At 44.9% G+C, this 17,113-nt stretch overlaps 1 protein-coding gene across 1 annotated transcript in view; it reads right to left on the bottom strand.

Moving 5' to 3' along the window:
* Positions 1 to 6,119: 6,119 nt before the first annotated feature.
* CACHD1 (cache domain containing 1) overlaps positions 6,120 to 17,113 on the bottom strand; it is a 198,828-nt gene continuing 187,834 nt past the window's right edge. Inside the window, exons 25-27 of the mRNA XM_040627205.1 lie at positions 16,347 to 16,424; positions 15,648 to 15,749; positions 6,120 to 7,907 (exon numbers count right to left, since the gene is read on the bottom strand). Of these exons, the coding sequence (XP_040483139.1) occupies positions 7,669 to 7,907; positions 15,648 to 15,749; positions 16,347 to 16,424 (419 nt within the window). The 3' untranslated portion in view covers positions 6,120 to 7,668. The remainder of the gene's footprint in view (positions 7,908 to 15,647; positions 15,750 to 16,346; positions 16,425 to 17,113) is intronic.

Consider the following 17,113-nt stretch of genomic DNA (forward strand, 5'->3'; position numbering starts at 1 on the left):
GAGCCTGATCTCAGGACCCCGGGATGGAGCCCCGTATCAGGCTCTCTGCTCTGTGGGGGGTCTGCTTCTCCCTCTCCCTTTCCCTCTGTGCACACGCTCTCTCAAATAAAATCTTAAGGAAAAAAAAAAAAAAAAGAAACGTCCAGATTAGGTAAACCCATAGAAATCTACAGAAAGCCAATTGGTGGTTTCTAAGGGCTAAGGAACAGGGGGATTGGGGAATGACTGCTTCATGGGCATAAGGTCTCCCTCTGGGGTGGCAAAACTACTTCGTAACTAGATGGTTGCACAACATTTTGAATGCGCCAAACGCCACCGAATTGTATACTTCAAAATGGCTAATTTTATGGTACGTGGCATTTCTCTCAAAACTAAGATTAGGTGGACGTCTGCCTCGAGAGTGAACTGGGGGGGGGGCAGAAGGGAGAGGAGAAGAGCGGGGAAGCCGCTGTGGTCACCCAGGTGAGAAAGGACAGCAACGTGGAGCAGGGCGGGGCTGGTGGGGTGCCTGCTGTTGCACTTGCCTGCGAAGCACCCACAGGGCACATCTCACGGGCCACTGGTCAGGAGATGGAGATTTGGGGGAAAAAGAGATGGCGCGTGGAGGCTCTTAGCACAGCCTGGGCAAGAGGGTGCCTCTGTAGCTTCTGGCTGAAGTCCCAGCAAAGAAGGAGCCTGTGGTGGGTGGGGGCGTGGGGGGGGTGGAGTTTGCATCCGGGGCTCAGCAGGGGAGGCGGGTGAGGGCTTGAGTGAACACTGCAACGTTGTTAACAGTGGCCCAGAAAGGCAGGGGGAACATCTCACCGTCCTTGGAGGGGACAGCGAGGTGAAGGAAGGTTTGTACTTGTAGGTGAGGGGATGGTCGGTGTTTCAGGAGCACCGGCTGGGCAAGTGGAGCTGACGATGTGCATTTGTGATGCAAGCTGGGCTAGCATCTGGGAAGGAGTTGAACATTCCTTCCTCTGAGAACAGAGAGGGTGACGTCTGAGAGCCATTTGACGTGGAAGGTGTAAAAAGTTGTGGGATTTCTACCCCAAATGTCGGCGCAGAATGAAGGCAGCTGTAGAGAGGCTGTGGCAGGGCAGAGCACAGGATAGGGGGAAGAGGAGACGTTCTGGAACAGATTTTGAGGAGAATGTACTAGAGAATAAACTGGGTCTGGACAAAGGATTGCCAAGGAGCCCTGAAAGTCAGGGACATACTTTTGCAGGGGAGCCAAGCTTCTTGTTACGTAATTTTCTTTTTCCAAAAGCACTAGACTGAAGTAGGAACTCAGGCAGTAATCCTGGTGGGTATATTGTTACACAAAACACTTTCATCAAGCAGCACCCAGAAACAGAATGAGTAGCATGGAACAAACCCAAGGAGTCTGATGAGAAGGTCTGAAGCACTTCCATATTAACATGACTCCTTCTTCAAATCAGTGCCATTTAAAACTATATTGGATAACTAAACATTTAAATTACACAGNAGGAATTATTTTTGCACTTAGATGTATGTACACATCAAATTATTAAAATTGATTTTTATATCAGAGATAACATTAAACAATTGCTAAACATGGAACATTGTACTAATTATTAGTGTAATGCACTAAAAAACTATTGCACAAAAAACCAAAGTGAAGTTCACGGTCATGGAGAACAGACTGGTGGTAGTCTGAGTCTGGGGAGGGGGGCGGGGTGGGCAAAATGAAGGTGGTCGAAAGGCACAAATCTCCAGTTATAAGTCATGGGAATAGAATGTACTGTATGGTGACTATAGTTAATAATACTGTATCGTATATTTGAAAGTAGCTAGGAGGGTAGATCTTGAAAGCTCTCATCATGAGAAACCTGTAACCATGTACCATGATGCATGTCATCTGGACCTACTGTGATCATTTTGAATACATGCAAGGACTGAATCATTACCTTGTATACCTAAAATATGTTATGCCAATTATACCTTAATTAAGCGTCTGCCTTGGGCTCAGGGCGTGATCCTGGCGTCTGGGATCGAGCCCCACATCAGGCTCCTCCGCTGTGAGCCTGCTTCTTCCTCTCGCACTCCCCCTGCTTGTGTTACCTCTCTTGCTGGCTGTCTCTCTCTCTCCGTCAAATAAATAAATAAAATCTTAAAAAAAAAAAAGTACTAATAGAGCAAATATTTTGGAGAAATCTACTTCATTTACTACTTTAAATACTATAATATCCGTTGTAACTAATTATAGTTGAGTCTTGAACACTGGTTTGAACTGCATGGATCCCCTTATATTTTTTTTCGATAAAGTACAGTACTGTGTGTTATTTTCTCATGATTTCCTTAACATTTTTTTCTCTACCTTATATTATAGTAACGGAGTATGTGATACGTATACAAAATCCATGTTAATCAATTCTTTACGTTATTGTTGAGGCTTCTGGTCAACAAGAGGCTATTAAGAGTTAAGTTCTGGGGGGGCGCCTGGGTGGCACAGCGGTTAAGCGTCTGCCTTCGGCTCAGGGTGTGATCCCGGCGTTACGGGATGGAGTCCCACATCAGGCTCTTCCGCTATGAGCCTGCTTCTTCCTCTCCCACTCCCCCTGCTTGTGTTCCCTCTCTCGCTGGCTGTCTCTATCTCTGTCAAGTAAATAAATAAAATCTTTAAAAAAAAAAAAAAAAGAGTTAAGTTCTGGGGCACTTGGGTGGCTCAGTCAGTTAAGCGTCTGCCTTCGGCTCAGGTTATGATCTCAGGGTCCTGGGATCGAGTCCTGTATTGGGCTCCCTGCTCAGTGGAGAGTCTGCTTCTCCCTCTCCTTCTGCCTCTCCCCCACTCGTTCTCTAATAAATAAAAATCTTTAAAAAAAAAAGTTTTGGGGGAGTCTAATGACTGTGTGGGGAGTCGGGGCCCCTCACCTCTGTGATTTTCAAGGGTCAACTATAATTATGGCTGTAGCTGATACTCCAGACATTTAATCTTCTCAACACTGAAGGCCCTCCCTGCAAATTACAGGGTATGGTGCCATGAGCACGACAAAGAACAGTGAGAAATAGTCCTTGCTCTTAGGAAGCTAGGGTCCAGTTGAGGCTATAAAAAAGTTCATACGAAAATGCAGCTAACATCCACGCCAAGATTAACCAGAAGCTCACGACTGGTGCAGTGGAGTTTTAGAAAATTTGAACGGGCAGAGCTCATTTTTTATCAGGCACAGGAGTGGTAAGTAGGATTAAGGAACCTGGTCATGAAAGAAGTTGTATTTAAATTGAGATTTGCGGAGGTGAGACGAGCAGATATTTCTCTTAAGAGAACATAAAGTAGGTCAAAAAGCATGATTATTCAACCATGAGGAGATCCTACCATTTGTGACAATATGGAGGGGCCCTAAGGACATTATACTAAGTGAAATAAGCCAAAGAAATATAAATAGTGCATGGTATCACTAGATACCACGTAGAATTTTTTTTTTTTTTTTAAGATTAATTTCAGAGAGTGAGCAAGAGAGTACACGAGCAGGGGCAGAGGAAGAGGAAGAAGCAGGCTCCCCGCTGAGCAAGGAGCCCGATGTGGGACTCAATCCCAGGACCCTGGGATCATGAACTGAGCCAAAGCCAGATGCTTAACCAACTGAGCCACTCAGGCATCCCTATACATAGAATATTTTTTAAAAAAGGTCACACTGCTAGAAACAAAATAGAAAAGTGGCTGCCAGGGGCTACAGGGGTGGGAGAAACAGGGAGAGGTTGGTAAAAGGGTACAAACTTTCACTCTAAGATGAATAAGGTCTGAGGATCTAATGTAAAACATGGTGACTATAGTTGAAATTTGCTAAGAGTAGAAGAGATAAATCTCACCAAAAATAAATCAATGAAGAAAGCGTTAATGGGGGGAATCTTTTCATAATGAATACTGATATCAAATCACCATGATGTAGATTTTAAATATCTTACAATTTTAAAGATCTTATTTGAGAGAGAGAGAGAGAGAGAGAGAGGGAGAGAATATGAATGGGAGCAGGGGGAGGCAGAAAAAATGTCAAGCAGACTACGTGCTGAGTATGGAGCCTGAACCAGAGATCATGACCTGAGCAGAAACCAAGAGTTGGACGTTTAACAAACTGAGCCACCCAGGCACCCCAGTATCGTACAAATTTTTTAGGTCAATTAAACCTCAATAAAACTGGGGGAAAAATGAAACCACACACACATACACACACACAGCACGAACAAAGATATAGATCACATCAAGAAATGGGTTCTTGGGGGAGGAAAAGAGATTATTACAATGGTCGGTAGCCTTCCAAATCTCCATCCCATCCAACAAAATCTTATCTACTAGTATTTAACTTCTTGTAAGGGTGAATTTTCTCCGGAGGAGGGGGGCAGTCATGAGTTTTTAAAAAGGTTAGGAAACACTAACATAAAGGGGGAAGAGGCCCTAATTAGCTGTGTAGGACAACGAAGGAGGTTAGAGGAAAGCCTAAACAACTTCAAATGTCTACAGATCTATCTATATTGATGATAAACACCTTAGCTAATAGAGCATCTTATGCTTATCACAGCCATTGAAATAGATCTTCCGACTTAATATTCTTTACTGAGAAGTCAGACGAAATTCTGAATATGGCATTGTATTTCAGCCAGGAAAGTCGCACTCCTCTCTTCAGAAACAGACCGAAGATGGCACAGATAAGACTGGGCTAATCCATTTTGATTATTCTACCAGATTTTTTTTTTGGAAGAGTAATCATTAGAGCAGTCCATCACCACAGGGAAACCAGCTTAAGTCATCTTCCAGGATTTCTTCCTGCATACCAGTCCTTCTGACGTGCAAAATAAACCTGAGTAAATTTGACATTTTTTTCGTTTTCTTTTTAAAGATTTTTGTCAGAGAGAGAGAGAGAACACAAGCAGGGAGAGCAGCAGAGGGAGAGGGAGAAGCAAGCTCCCTGCTGAGCAGGGAGCCCGATGTGGGGATCGATCCCAGGACCCCAGGATTATGACCGGAGCCAAAGGCAGACGCTTAACCAACGGAGCCATCCAGGCATCCCTGACACTTTTCAAATGAAGATATTAATAAGGGTTGAGCATTCAAATTCAATCAAAAGGCAGAGGAAGAAAAACGACGCTTTCCAAAATGTCTAAAATAAATGTCAGAAAAGCAGATGAGCGCGTACCTGAGAGCTCGATGGGTCTGAACCCTGTTCTGTTTGGGCCACGAATAGGAATTCCCCTTTTCTAGCCACCAAGTGACCTGGAGCAGCTTCGGCTGCTGAAACTTGTTAACGCTGATGGGAGCGTCGGTTACAGGCATTAAGAGGACCTTAGGGAACGAGAAGGCATTGCTAGGACCTCCCTCCCGGATTCCAGCGGCCACTCGTGTTTAACAAGCAACATTACCTAAGGGGCAAGAGCCACCAATAGAGGTCGCCATGATAGAAATTTCCAAAAACGGAACCGTCCTTTAAAACAAGACCATGAACCACAAATGTCGAAACAACACTTGGGGGAGAAGACGAAAGGGAACTTCGGAGGATAAAACCTTGCAAATCTGTGTGCCATGTTCTCCAGGGGCTGTAAAGCAACAGTTCTGGTTCCTTTTCAGGTAGAAGCATTCGATTACTGTCCCCTGAAGTTCCGGACAGGGGAGATATTTATCACAAGAGACACAAGATGCATTTCTGTTCCTACATTTGAGTAGGCTTTAACGTTATTTTATTAAGCTCTGTTTTGTGATTCTTTTCTCGAAAACCCCAAGTTTCCCCCCATCAAGAAGCTAGTGTCATCACACAAAGGTCCTCAACTTCAGGAAACATACTGGTATCTCACGGAGAGGTTTAACTTTCTGGAAAGACAGGAAAGTCACCCCTTCTCTCCAGGAATTCGAGAACAACCATCTCTTTATTATTGACATGAACGCAGATGCTCAGTGAGGGGGGTGGGCCCCCACACATTTTTTAACATTGACTTTTAATTTTATCCCATTATTTTCTTAAATGTTTTGCATATTCCAGATGTCCAGAAACCCCCGAAGTGGACGGCAGCATCGAGGGGAGGCCTACTTTCAGTTTAGTGACTGATCTGCTCGTTACAAAGTGGATGTAATTTGCCTGGAGGCGCAAGAAGGCGGACGTTAACAATCACTATGAACACTAAAGCTGTCCGTTCATACAGTTTATTTCACTAGACTGCAAATTTATACACAGTAGGAAGGGGTTTCCTGATAGCACGCACATAGTTTACTTTCCGTACTGCTGAAGAACCAATTGTTTTTTTTTTTTTTACATTATGTCATTAATACCCTATCATTAAAACGTTATTCAGTGAATTTTTTTTCCAACTACATATAAACGGAGTTTTACCACACACACGGTGCAAGAATGTCTTTATAACATATTTGAATCACAAAATGTGAATCTAAAATACATCACTGTAATTAGAACACTACTTCAAAATTACAATGCCCCATGTTATATTAGCCAGATTTTATTAATCTCTGCATACGCCACGAAGCGGTCTGGTGGGTAACTTCTTGGATAACTGGCAGCAGCTTTGAACTAGGATATCCGAAGAAATCTTTAAGAACCAACCGTGAATCTTCAGAACATCTTCCTTTAGGTACTCACTGTTCTCACAATCAGAATGCGACGTTTAAAAATTTATAGTCTCTAACGCAAGGAGAAGAAATCCATCTCTCCCTTAGCTGAAAGGCCGGGGTTGTAATATTAAGTTTTGTAGAAATCTAAGAAAAGCATTGTACAGGGAGTGGAAAGGAGTTAGAAAGAAACATTAAACCTTCCGTAAGCATTTTGGATTCCTCTGTCCTCCCCACCTCTGTCAAACACAGAGAAAGAATACTGCATTACAAATAAAGAGTGTTCCCATAAAACGATCTTCTAAAGAAAAGGCATGTAAACAGGTTGGAGAGAGAGATTTCTTCATTTTCCCATCTTGTGGACTGGGGCAGTGGGATGGTGTCTGTTAAATAACAACTTCTTAGTCCAAGAACCATTCGTCACACACAAAAAGGCTAGGCATGACTGCTGAAAATTTCTCATGTGTTTCCTTTTCTTTCCCCCAAAGTTTGAGAATGTTTGAAAGTTCAATAAATAGTAGAAAAATAATCCTTTACTTAGAAATTTTGAGATGCATCATTTAGGGCCCAACAGGAGTTCCAGAGAGCAACTGCGGTGTCTAGGGACCGCCACGAAACCTGGCGGAGTCTTCGAAGCTCACGTTTCTCTCTGGATGTGCCTCGCGCCCCGTCTCCGGCTGGGCACATTTCTCTCTCTTCCAGTTAAGGACAGCCGAATGTTTCTGGCTCCTTGGAACATTCCTCTGGCTCAGCTTAACGAAGGTTCCCCATGTTTCATTTACAGGTTTCGTCTCTGTTTGGAGGTTTGCCTTCTATTCCATTCCCTTAGTACGATGGCAGGTTCATTAATCAGGCTTCCTTCCCCTGCGTTTCGGAGCCAGCCTTGCATTCTCCCGTGAGTTTGTTGTTGTCGCTCCTTTTGAAACACGTGAACGGGCAGGAAAGGTCAATCACTCTGGACAAAGCTCGCTCACACACACACACACACACACACACACACACACACACACACACAAGGGGCCTCTTGCAGTGGAGTCTCTGATGCTGGCTCTTCTTCCCCTCCAGAACATTCTGTACCTCCCAGATTCCATCTTCTCGCGGAGGTGAGGGGAGTGTTAGCATTCCGCGTCGACAGTGTGTACTGTCACGGCCGCCTGTAAGTGGTGGCTGTGGTGCAGCGTGGGGTGGTGGGGGCGGGGGTGGTGGAACTTGTGACTTAGTAGGGCGGCAGTCTGGGGTGGGGTGTCCAGATCCAAGTCCTCATCGTGGTTTCCCACGTCGACCCCCGCTGACAAGGGGTCATTGTTGCACGGGGGATTTTCACTGTCTTCCTGCGGGCTCATGGTACTGTAACCTAGAAAAGGAACAGAACAGGCAGCTGAGAGCTTCCAGACGCAGGGAGATGTGACATCAGATTTCTGGGGCACTGGGAGATGTTCCTATCTTTGTGTTACCGGGCTGTAAACGTCTGCAGGTTGCCAGCAGATGTTCAAGTGACTTATTTCTACAGACATCTTTTATGAGCTATTCTTTTTCCACAATTACACAATAAAACCATAACGGTTTTAGACACCTGAGAGAGCACAGATAAGAAAAAAAATATACAAGCAGACTTTTCCCAAATCCCCAAATCAACAAAACAAAAACTAAAATCACCGCACATCGTCTCTGATCCATAGATAACTACCACTGACATTTGGGAGCGATCCTCCTACACCTTTCCCGGAGATTAACATTAGGACTGTTAATTTTATTTTAAAGAAAAAAAAAGGCAGCTCCAACAACAACAAAAAGTCTTAACGGGACTTGGATCGAGTTGGGGGGAACAGGGCTTGGACAGGCCTGAATGTGACATTGCAACACAGTGAGAGCAAAAACAATGGCCGCCATCACCCACACACCTGCTCCACGGCAGATGCCAGTGTCCTGGGGCTCCCACACACCAACAAGGCATGTGGTTTAACATCCATTTTACAGGTGAGGGAGGGGACGATCAGAGAGGTTAATGAACTTGCCCAGAGTTCCACCCCATGAAATACTAACTCCACATAGACCCATGGCATCCAGCAAAGGAATCAACTATTCTCTGTGTAAGCTGGCTCCTCGTATTTAAAGATTAATTTCTTTCGGTATTCTAAGTAATACATGTTTCAAAAGAAAACGCCCTTGCTGATCAAAGGATTCCATTCCAAGAACCCTGGCATGTTTTTAAATATTGCAAAAATCCCCTTTAAAAATTTTGAGAAGTGGCAGCTCATTAATATTTCCACTGCATCTACCGTTAGCATCAATCAGCGCTCACCCGTGCGTAGCGCTAGTCACATTTGTGGCTGCAAAATTGATGTGCTTGCATACAGCCAAGCAGGAATAGTTCGTGGTTGAAAATGTATGCTCTGTGCAAAAATGAGAAAGGCAATTCTCTGTCCTCAATGAAACATTTCTCAAATGACAGAATTATTTAAGCCAGTCCAACTCAACGAATATTTATTGCGCACCTACTATGTACAAGACACTGTGTCAGGCATTGCAGGAGACACCAAGGTGAAAACCCGGTCCTTGTACAAGGTGCTTAATAGCTAGTGCTTGAAAAATAAAGCCAATACAAGCACGGATCTGCCCAACTATTCATTGATAGGAAACCATTATGGGGCCAGACGGGGGAGACGATGAAACCTGAGTAAGAGATGTTTCTCTTCCTTGAGGATTTCACAACCGAACACGAGACACATCTTTGTGAAGCTAGATTTATATAACCGCGGACAACGGTAAGTGCCATAGCTGAGGTAGAACCGAAATCTAGAACACCGAATAACTAATTCCGCTGGAAGAATGAGAAAGCTTCACGGAAAAACTCCTATTTTAGTTGGGCTTTAAAGGATGTGCAGGAGTTTGGTAGGTGGCTAGGAGGAAGGAGACAGAGGAGCACAGCCACAGGGGTGTGGAACCCCAAGGCCATTCCTGCACCATGTGGCTAGGGCGGGTGCTAGCAGACAGCTGGAGAACGTGGCAGGAGGGAGGTGGAAAAGGGAGTTACAGTCTTATTATAAAGGCCGTGTCAAAGCAGAGAAAATGGAGAAACAACAGAACATTTTAAGCAGACTGAAAAAAATAGCATGATAGTTTCTGTGTTTCAAAGAGAGTTCTGATGCCAGCTTTTTTTTATGAATAAAAAGGAGAGAGAGGGGGACAGTTCAGAGGTTATTCTGACAGCCCAGATGAGAGACGAGGAATTACAACTAGGGGTACAGGATTGGACAGATTTAAAAGTATCTCAGGAGCGGAAACAAGAGAAGTTGGTAAGCTCTTACAAGTGAGGGGGTGGTGGGGGTGCTGAAGGGCAGTTAAAGGGACTGTGCCTTGGAGTCAGGATGCTAAGACTCGGAGATCCCCAGTCTCAGGAATGAAGATGAGTTTTGTTTTAGACATCTTGACTTGAGAGTCTGTGGAGATGTCTAGCCAGAAACACAGGAGTGTTGACCATGAGAAGTCAGCACAGAAGAGGAGGAGTTCATGGACATTCAGGTCTACCATCACGGAGAGTCTTCTTGGTGCCAGGTTGGGGGGCGCTCACCAGAAAAAGGGGTAAAGGTGAGGCCCCAGCTCCTGAGAAGCCCTCAAGAAGGGAAAACAGGTGTTAAAACTGAGGCATACCGAAAGGAATACCAAAGCTGGTTAGCTTGGCTTAGGATACCTGAGGAGGACACTTAGGTAGCCCTCATGGGAGAGAAGGTGTTCATTAGGTAGAGAGGGGTGGAAAGGCACTGCAGGCCAGGGGGTAAGCAAATACAAAGACACAGTAGCCTGAAAATCTCTGGTGGGCTTGGGGGATGATAAAAAGCTCGGTATGGGGGAGAAAGACACAGGAGACACTGCTAGACATGAGGGCTCAGACCAGATCAAGAAGGCTGGTGGAGCTAGAGTTGGGATTTAGGATAACAGGCAAGGGGGTGGAGGAGTGGCAATGACATAAGGTGCTTGAAGAGGATCCCTTGTGGCAAGAAGGAGGCTGGACAGAAGGAAGGAGGGATCAGAGGCTCAGAGGATAGGAGGGTGGCGTACTGGCCCAGCAGATGATGAGGACCTGAAGGGACAGCAGCGGTGTTAAGAAGAGCAAGGGGCTGGCTTCAAGAGACCACTGGAGTGCAGAGTAGGCTGAATTTGGTGGCCAAATGGACTTGCCTGGTGAAGATGCCAGGCGGGTTGGCATCCTTGGATAAGACTGAGGTTTCTAGGTTCTGGGGCTGGGGGAACAGTGATGCCTTTCCTCAAGAGCAAGCATCAGGAGCCCTAGTGAGTTTCTCAGCTTGGGCAGTGCTCAGTGTGGAACGTAAGACCGGACGGCAGGCTCCGAAAGCCCAGGTAAAAAGTGCTGTGTGTGCTTATGCTGCCATGTGCTTTACCCGTAGGGAACTTGAGGAGAAACTACACTTTCGGCAAAATCTTGGTGTCTTTGTTGATTATTGTTGGCCAGCCTTTAGCGCTGGGCTGTCTTTATCTTGCCTCCAAGCATATCCTGAATGGCTTCCCATCTCTACTCATTTACAAGCACCCATGGTAACTGTTAACTCATTTGCACATTCGTGACAGGCCTTCTGCCGGGCTCCCCCTCCTACCCTCCCTCGTCTGGCTATTGTGCTTCATGCTTCAGCTTTTAAAGGTCTTCTCTGGGAAGCAGTCCAACCCCAGCCTTCAGCCCGCATGCGGTCGGATGCCCCTTCTGCGAGTTAAATGGCATTCTGTGCACATCTCTCTTAGATTTTTACTATATAATAAACTTCAGGGCTGTCTTGTCCATTAGCAAATTCTTATCTCTGTACTCGGAATACTCAACACAATGCCTCACAGAAAGCAGGCACCTCATTTTTCAAAATCACATTACTGTGCTCCCAAAGCAATGGCATTAATTTTTTGAGTTATCTGTGGTTTTCTCTGCTGTGACATTTCCCAGGCTCACCGAATAATGAAGACAATCCAGGACTCACTGGGCCCTGCCCAGGGCTTCCAACTTAAGAGTCCAGGGATGCCTTCAACCTGGCTGGTCACAGGCTCAGGTGGTTTTGATGGTAGAGCTGTTCCCAAAGCCACTCAGGGGCACCCCCATTTCTCCTGTTCTTGCTTTCTGATGGGAACCTCCCCAGCAGAGGCTCTTCCAAAGTGAACCACTTGCTCTGGGGACATTGCTCAACCCCTCTGTAACTTACTCAGGCTTCCTCTTATCTCAGTAATTAATGAAAATCTGGAGGGAGGGATAGCAAGCTGTGGAGAAGGAGGAAAAATCCAAACACATGCTCTCACTTAACAAATGGAGTGTTTACTTAGCACCAGGCAATTCTGTTGAGTGCTGGGAACAGTGATGAATAAGACAGACTCAGTCTGACTCATGGAGGGGGAAGCACTATTGAAAACACAAAGGGTATCAGCAAACACTTTCAAAGGAAAGATTACTACCCAAACCTATACACAGTCAAGTCTTTGCAAAGATGACCTCAAGCAAAAAGTAGGCTTCAGAAAGGAGGCCAGGCGTTAAGAACAGAAGAGTCAAGATTAGGCTGTGGCTCTTTAGTATCCTGCTTACATATTTAGCTGATGGTTCCTGAGAAACCTCTCTTGATGGTTAGGGATGTTAGGTCCTTCTGGGGGAAGGCGTGGGGGACGACGACTCACTCTCCACCTTGTGGTCACAGAGAGTAACTGCAGGAGAATATCTGTGCACCTTTAGAAAACGGTCTCACGGTGCACTGTGTACTTTTGACACATTTGACAAAAAGGCTCAGCATTTGCCTTTTAAGCTTTTTGGAATTTGCTTCACTAGGAGGAAATTTCTCTTTTACAAAGAAAAAATGTGGCTTAATATATATTTGCATAACGTTTCCAGTGAGATAGTAACCAACACACGAATTCACAAAGAACAAATATACACTGGTGGTTTTTAACTTAAAAATAAGCCAGTTGATGATTAGAACATGCTATTTTCAGGAGCGATAATGGGTGGAGCATATATAGATTAAAAGCATCAGTAGGGAGTAATTTTTTTAATCACTACTTGTGAGAGTAACAATAAATAGTCAAGTGCTGAAAAACAATCATTCTAAGTGGTCTTCGAATACTGACAAAATTCTTTGTCAATTTCAAGAACTATTCCTATTTTGAGTAGTTTTTTTAAGATTGAAAAATGAAAATAAAATTCCTTTGAAACACAAAACTCTCTTGGCCACATTAACTACCACAGACCCTTGAACAACAGGGGTTTGAACTATGTGGGTCCACTTAGAGGCCGGTTTTCCACAAATACAGGACAGTACTGTAAATGCATTTTTCTCTTACGATTTTTTTTAACATATTCTTTTCTCTAGCTTACTTTGTTATAAGAATATAGTATATAATATGTGTAACATACAAAAAGTGTCTTAATCCACTGTTTATGTTACTGATAAGGCTTCCGGTCAACAGTAGACTATTAGTTGTTAAGTATTTGGGGAGTCAGAAGTCTGATGCAGATTTTTCACTGTGCCAGGGGCGGGGGTCGGTGCCCCTTATGCCCACAATGTTCAAGAGTCAACTATATTTCTAAATAAAAATGCAGCTTGAAGTCTCCCAAGTTTGGCTTGGTCACGTTCGGTTTTAATTCTAGGAATATCACAATTCTAAACCATACCATGAAAGTCTAGTCTGTTCAGTACTTACATATTTATGTATTTTATTCTTTTGAGTTTCCCTTTCGTGTATCAGACGGAAGGACTCATGTGGAAACACGCTCATTGGATTGCAAAGAACCATGGGGCTGGGATTTTACCAGTTCAAGGGCCAGCGCCAATGCCACCTTCCCCCCAGGAGAAGTCCATGATTTACATGCAGATAAAAGTGAACTATCTCTCTATCTTCTTTGTTCTGGGCCTTTAAGGACGCTGTCATATTCAGCCTTTTATCAGTCTTACGAATACACGCATGCAGTTACAGTTTCCTGCTAGACTGTAAATTCCTTGAGGGCAGAGTGGGTATGGAGGTGGGGAGGTCAGCCCTGAGCTCAACATGCCGGCCATAGGGTATCGCATTTAATGCTTACAACGTCACCAGGGAGAAATTTCTCCTCCCATTTTTATCAGTAGGACACTAAGGTCCCAGGTAGCCTCACTAAGATATCATAACCTGCAAAGAGGGGGACGGGGGCTCCCAGGCACCTGTGCTTGACCCTATCTGGTAAGCTCCCCCACACAGAAACGAGGCCGCCCCTTCACCAGGTCCCTCCACGGGCGGAGCAAAGAGCAGGTGCCCAGTACATTCACCAAGTAACAGAACAGAGCTGAGGAAGACGCGCGCTGACGAAACGATTCAATTAGATTTCCTGGTCATAACGTGGACCTGCGGCTTATTCTTGGCATCACAGGGGCACGGGCACTGGATGCCGCCACTTTTAGTGACCCACCGTACAGGCTCAGGGATATGACAACATGCAGTTCAAGGCTACTGATTTTGTGGTGCATTTGGAATTAGGGGGCGTGCCAATGCCTTCCGTTTTTTTGGCACTGCATTCTGTCTGCATGAGAAACTATTTTTCATTCCTTCGGGATAACGGGGATCCAATTATTGTGAAAAATGAAAGCAAGCAAGCCCTTAGCTAGATTCCTCAGCTTTCAGAGACTGACACTGCACTCCTCCTTTTATCTAAGCTGTTGCTTCATATGCCATTTTCCTAAGACAATGGGAGAGCTAACCGAACATCGCAAATGTCACTCAGAATTCCAATTCCGTATGGAAGCGATTTCTATCCGGGGAGAGAGAGAGAGAGAGAGAGAGAGAGAGAAAGGATTCAGTATTTCTGCTGAATAAGAAATTATTTCTGTTGAACTTTAGTAGCCTCAAACCTGTTTTATTATTCAAAGGAGAAGAGGCACAGAACTGCCTGGCAGAATGAATTTATGCAGGTTCAAAGGTTTTTAGGGAAAAAAAAAAAGCAGAAAGTCAAAGAAACTGAAAAATTTACATTGTGCTTTGACTCTCCATAGAAACCTGAAGTTTCTACTGAGTTGGTGGGAACAATGTCATTCGAAGCCCAAATTAGGAGCCTCCAATTTACAAATCAGAGTTTTGGCTTCTCCTGTTTTCCAAAGGGAGCCTGAATCCCTGGCTCTCATATAAAAGGCAGCACTGGCTGCCTTGATGAGTACCCACTCCTGCATTTTTTTAGCACAGAGGTGGAAGCTCACTGATTGAAGACATCCTTCCCTGCCCTCCCCCCCGCCCCAGGGTAGATGTGGAGGAAGAAGAATTAAAATAATGCATTATCTATGCATTTAAAAAAGACCTGATTCTGGGAAGAAAAAAATTTCTGGAAAATTAAACCACCCTACGAAAAATAAAAAGATCTTCCAATTACAGGAAAGGCCCCACACTCCTGCCACTCCAACATGTCCGCTGTTCTCTATGACACCAAGCCATACGAACCCTGGCAAGGTAAGAAGCTGGGTGGTGGCCCCAAGTCTTCGGTACAGCTTGTGGACTTAACTGACAGCCCGCTCAGGCTTGGTGTCTCTTCCCAGTCCAGCCCCTACCCTTTCTGAGCATCTCAGAGCCACCATCTACAACCACTGTGACTCACTCTATACACCAGTCCCTTCGCTGCTCATATCCTTTGCCCCCAACTTTTCTTTCACCACCCTTTAGGCCCAGTGCAAATTGTTGTCTGCTTGGTGAAGCCTTCCCTGAACTTCCAGGCAAGGCTGGGGAATGCCAGAAGGAAGCATGGACTCCCGCCATGTCCCAAGTATATGTGACTGAGAGTGCCCTTGAGGATGCTGGTGTTTGCCAGCTAACAACACCAAGGATCAAGCGGAGTGGTAAGCAGGCTCCGTTTAGACAATGTGAATCCTTAGGCATGCAGAAGACCTAGAAAGCAATCTGTGCGCCCAGAGGTCCTCTCACTTATGCCTGGGAGTGCCGAGACATAATCAGAACTGCCCTTGGCCATGTCGGAATGTGTCTTGTGGAAAACTATGCCAGAGTAATTAATTTGAGCACAGAACAGGAGGGAGAAGTGTGGGTGTGAGCACCGGCCCACGGGAGCCCACCGGGTTCCTCAGAAGAAACTAGACCTTACCATGATCGCTTTCTGTTCCCGATCGACCCCAGTAGCGACGCCTCCTTTCTGGGCTGTGTGCGTGTCGTTCGATGACCGCAGCTATAAACCGAGTATTGCTGACTGCGGGAAGCAAGGACAGTTAGTCACTCTGATGTCACTATCTCTATTTTATCAAGTACATTTGTTCTGAGTAGGCTCATTCACACGTTGGGAGAGCTATTCTTTGGAGAGAGAGAATCAGTCATTTTTTTAATTGTGAGGATTAGCGGCAGTGAGAGGTCCCTAATTACAGCCTCCGACATGCATTAAGAAGATATATTCTATAGAGTCGAAGGCCAAGGTATGTATTTCTAATGGAACTCTATTTCGATAAAGAAACACTCCCCCCCGAGGTATTAAAACAACGCACACCCCGATGACTGCCTTTCTGAAATACTACTACGCTGGAAAGCACGGAGGAGGAGAAAGAAAACGCAGGGCGAGGGGTTTTAGGCCAAAGCAATTCATGCAAAAAGGAACATCATGAAATCTTTTAAGATTTTCCTAAAACAAAGCAAGCACCTACACTTATTCCTAAGGAAAATCAGGGAGGAAAAACTCCGGTCACGTCAAAGACTCTTACATTCTAATATAAGCCCAAAGGATATAAGAAAGAACGCTTATTCTGGGTTAGCCTCCTGCTGGCACATTCCACAATGAGGCAGCTTGAATACTCACTGATGCCTCTGTCCTCATGGCTGTCATCGTCCCTTTCATCTCTGTCATTCTCCAGGTTGGACATACGCACTGACATTTCTACCCATCATTAAAAAGAGAGAAACATGACTATTTAATCAAACACAATCACCCACTTTAATACCCTGTGGAGCGTCCGTTTGATGGCTGGGTGACAGCATTCCATCAAGAATGAGTCCAAACTTGGAAGACAATAAACTGATGTCCCATCTAAATATATATATAATATTTATTTTTTTTAAAGGAGGAGGGAGAGCAGGAATCAGAAAAGGGAGGACCACAAGTGAATAATCAAGAGAGACACCTGAAATTAACTTCTAAAGAAAGGAGAAAATAAGTTGATAGAGGCTAATGGATTTTTAATCCTCTACTAATGTACCTGAAACAGAAGGAAGGGGTCTAAAGCCATGGCTGACTGTACTGATAAAATGGGGTTACGAAACCCTATCAGAGGCCAGGCATAAGGTAACACCGGATGATAGTCACGTCCTGATCAAGGGGAAATCTTGGTACCCAAATCTTACCAAGGGGAAGGAACTTTGTGATTAGCCCTGTTACTCACGCAGGCCACATTACCCCAAGATCTTCCCTCCTTCCCCCTCATCAGGGTTGCAGCCACAGGGAAATATTCCAACATCAACCTGCCTGTACTGCTGCAAGGCTGAGCAAAGCAGCTCCCGACCAAGTCCAGCAAGAATGGTGAGCGAGCCTTATCCCCATAAAGGTCAGGTTAACATATCCCTGGGGAC

The sequence above is a fragment of the Ursus maritimus genome, unplaced genomic scaffold (assembly GCF_017311325.1).
Source record: "Ursus maritimus isolate PB19 unplaced genomic scaffold, ASM1731132v1 scaffold_12, whole genome shotgun sequence".
In the NCBI taxonomy this organism is placed as follows: Eukaryota; Metazoa; Chordata; class Mammalia; order Carnivora; family Ursidae; genus Ursus; species Ursus maritimus.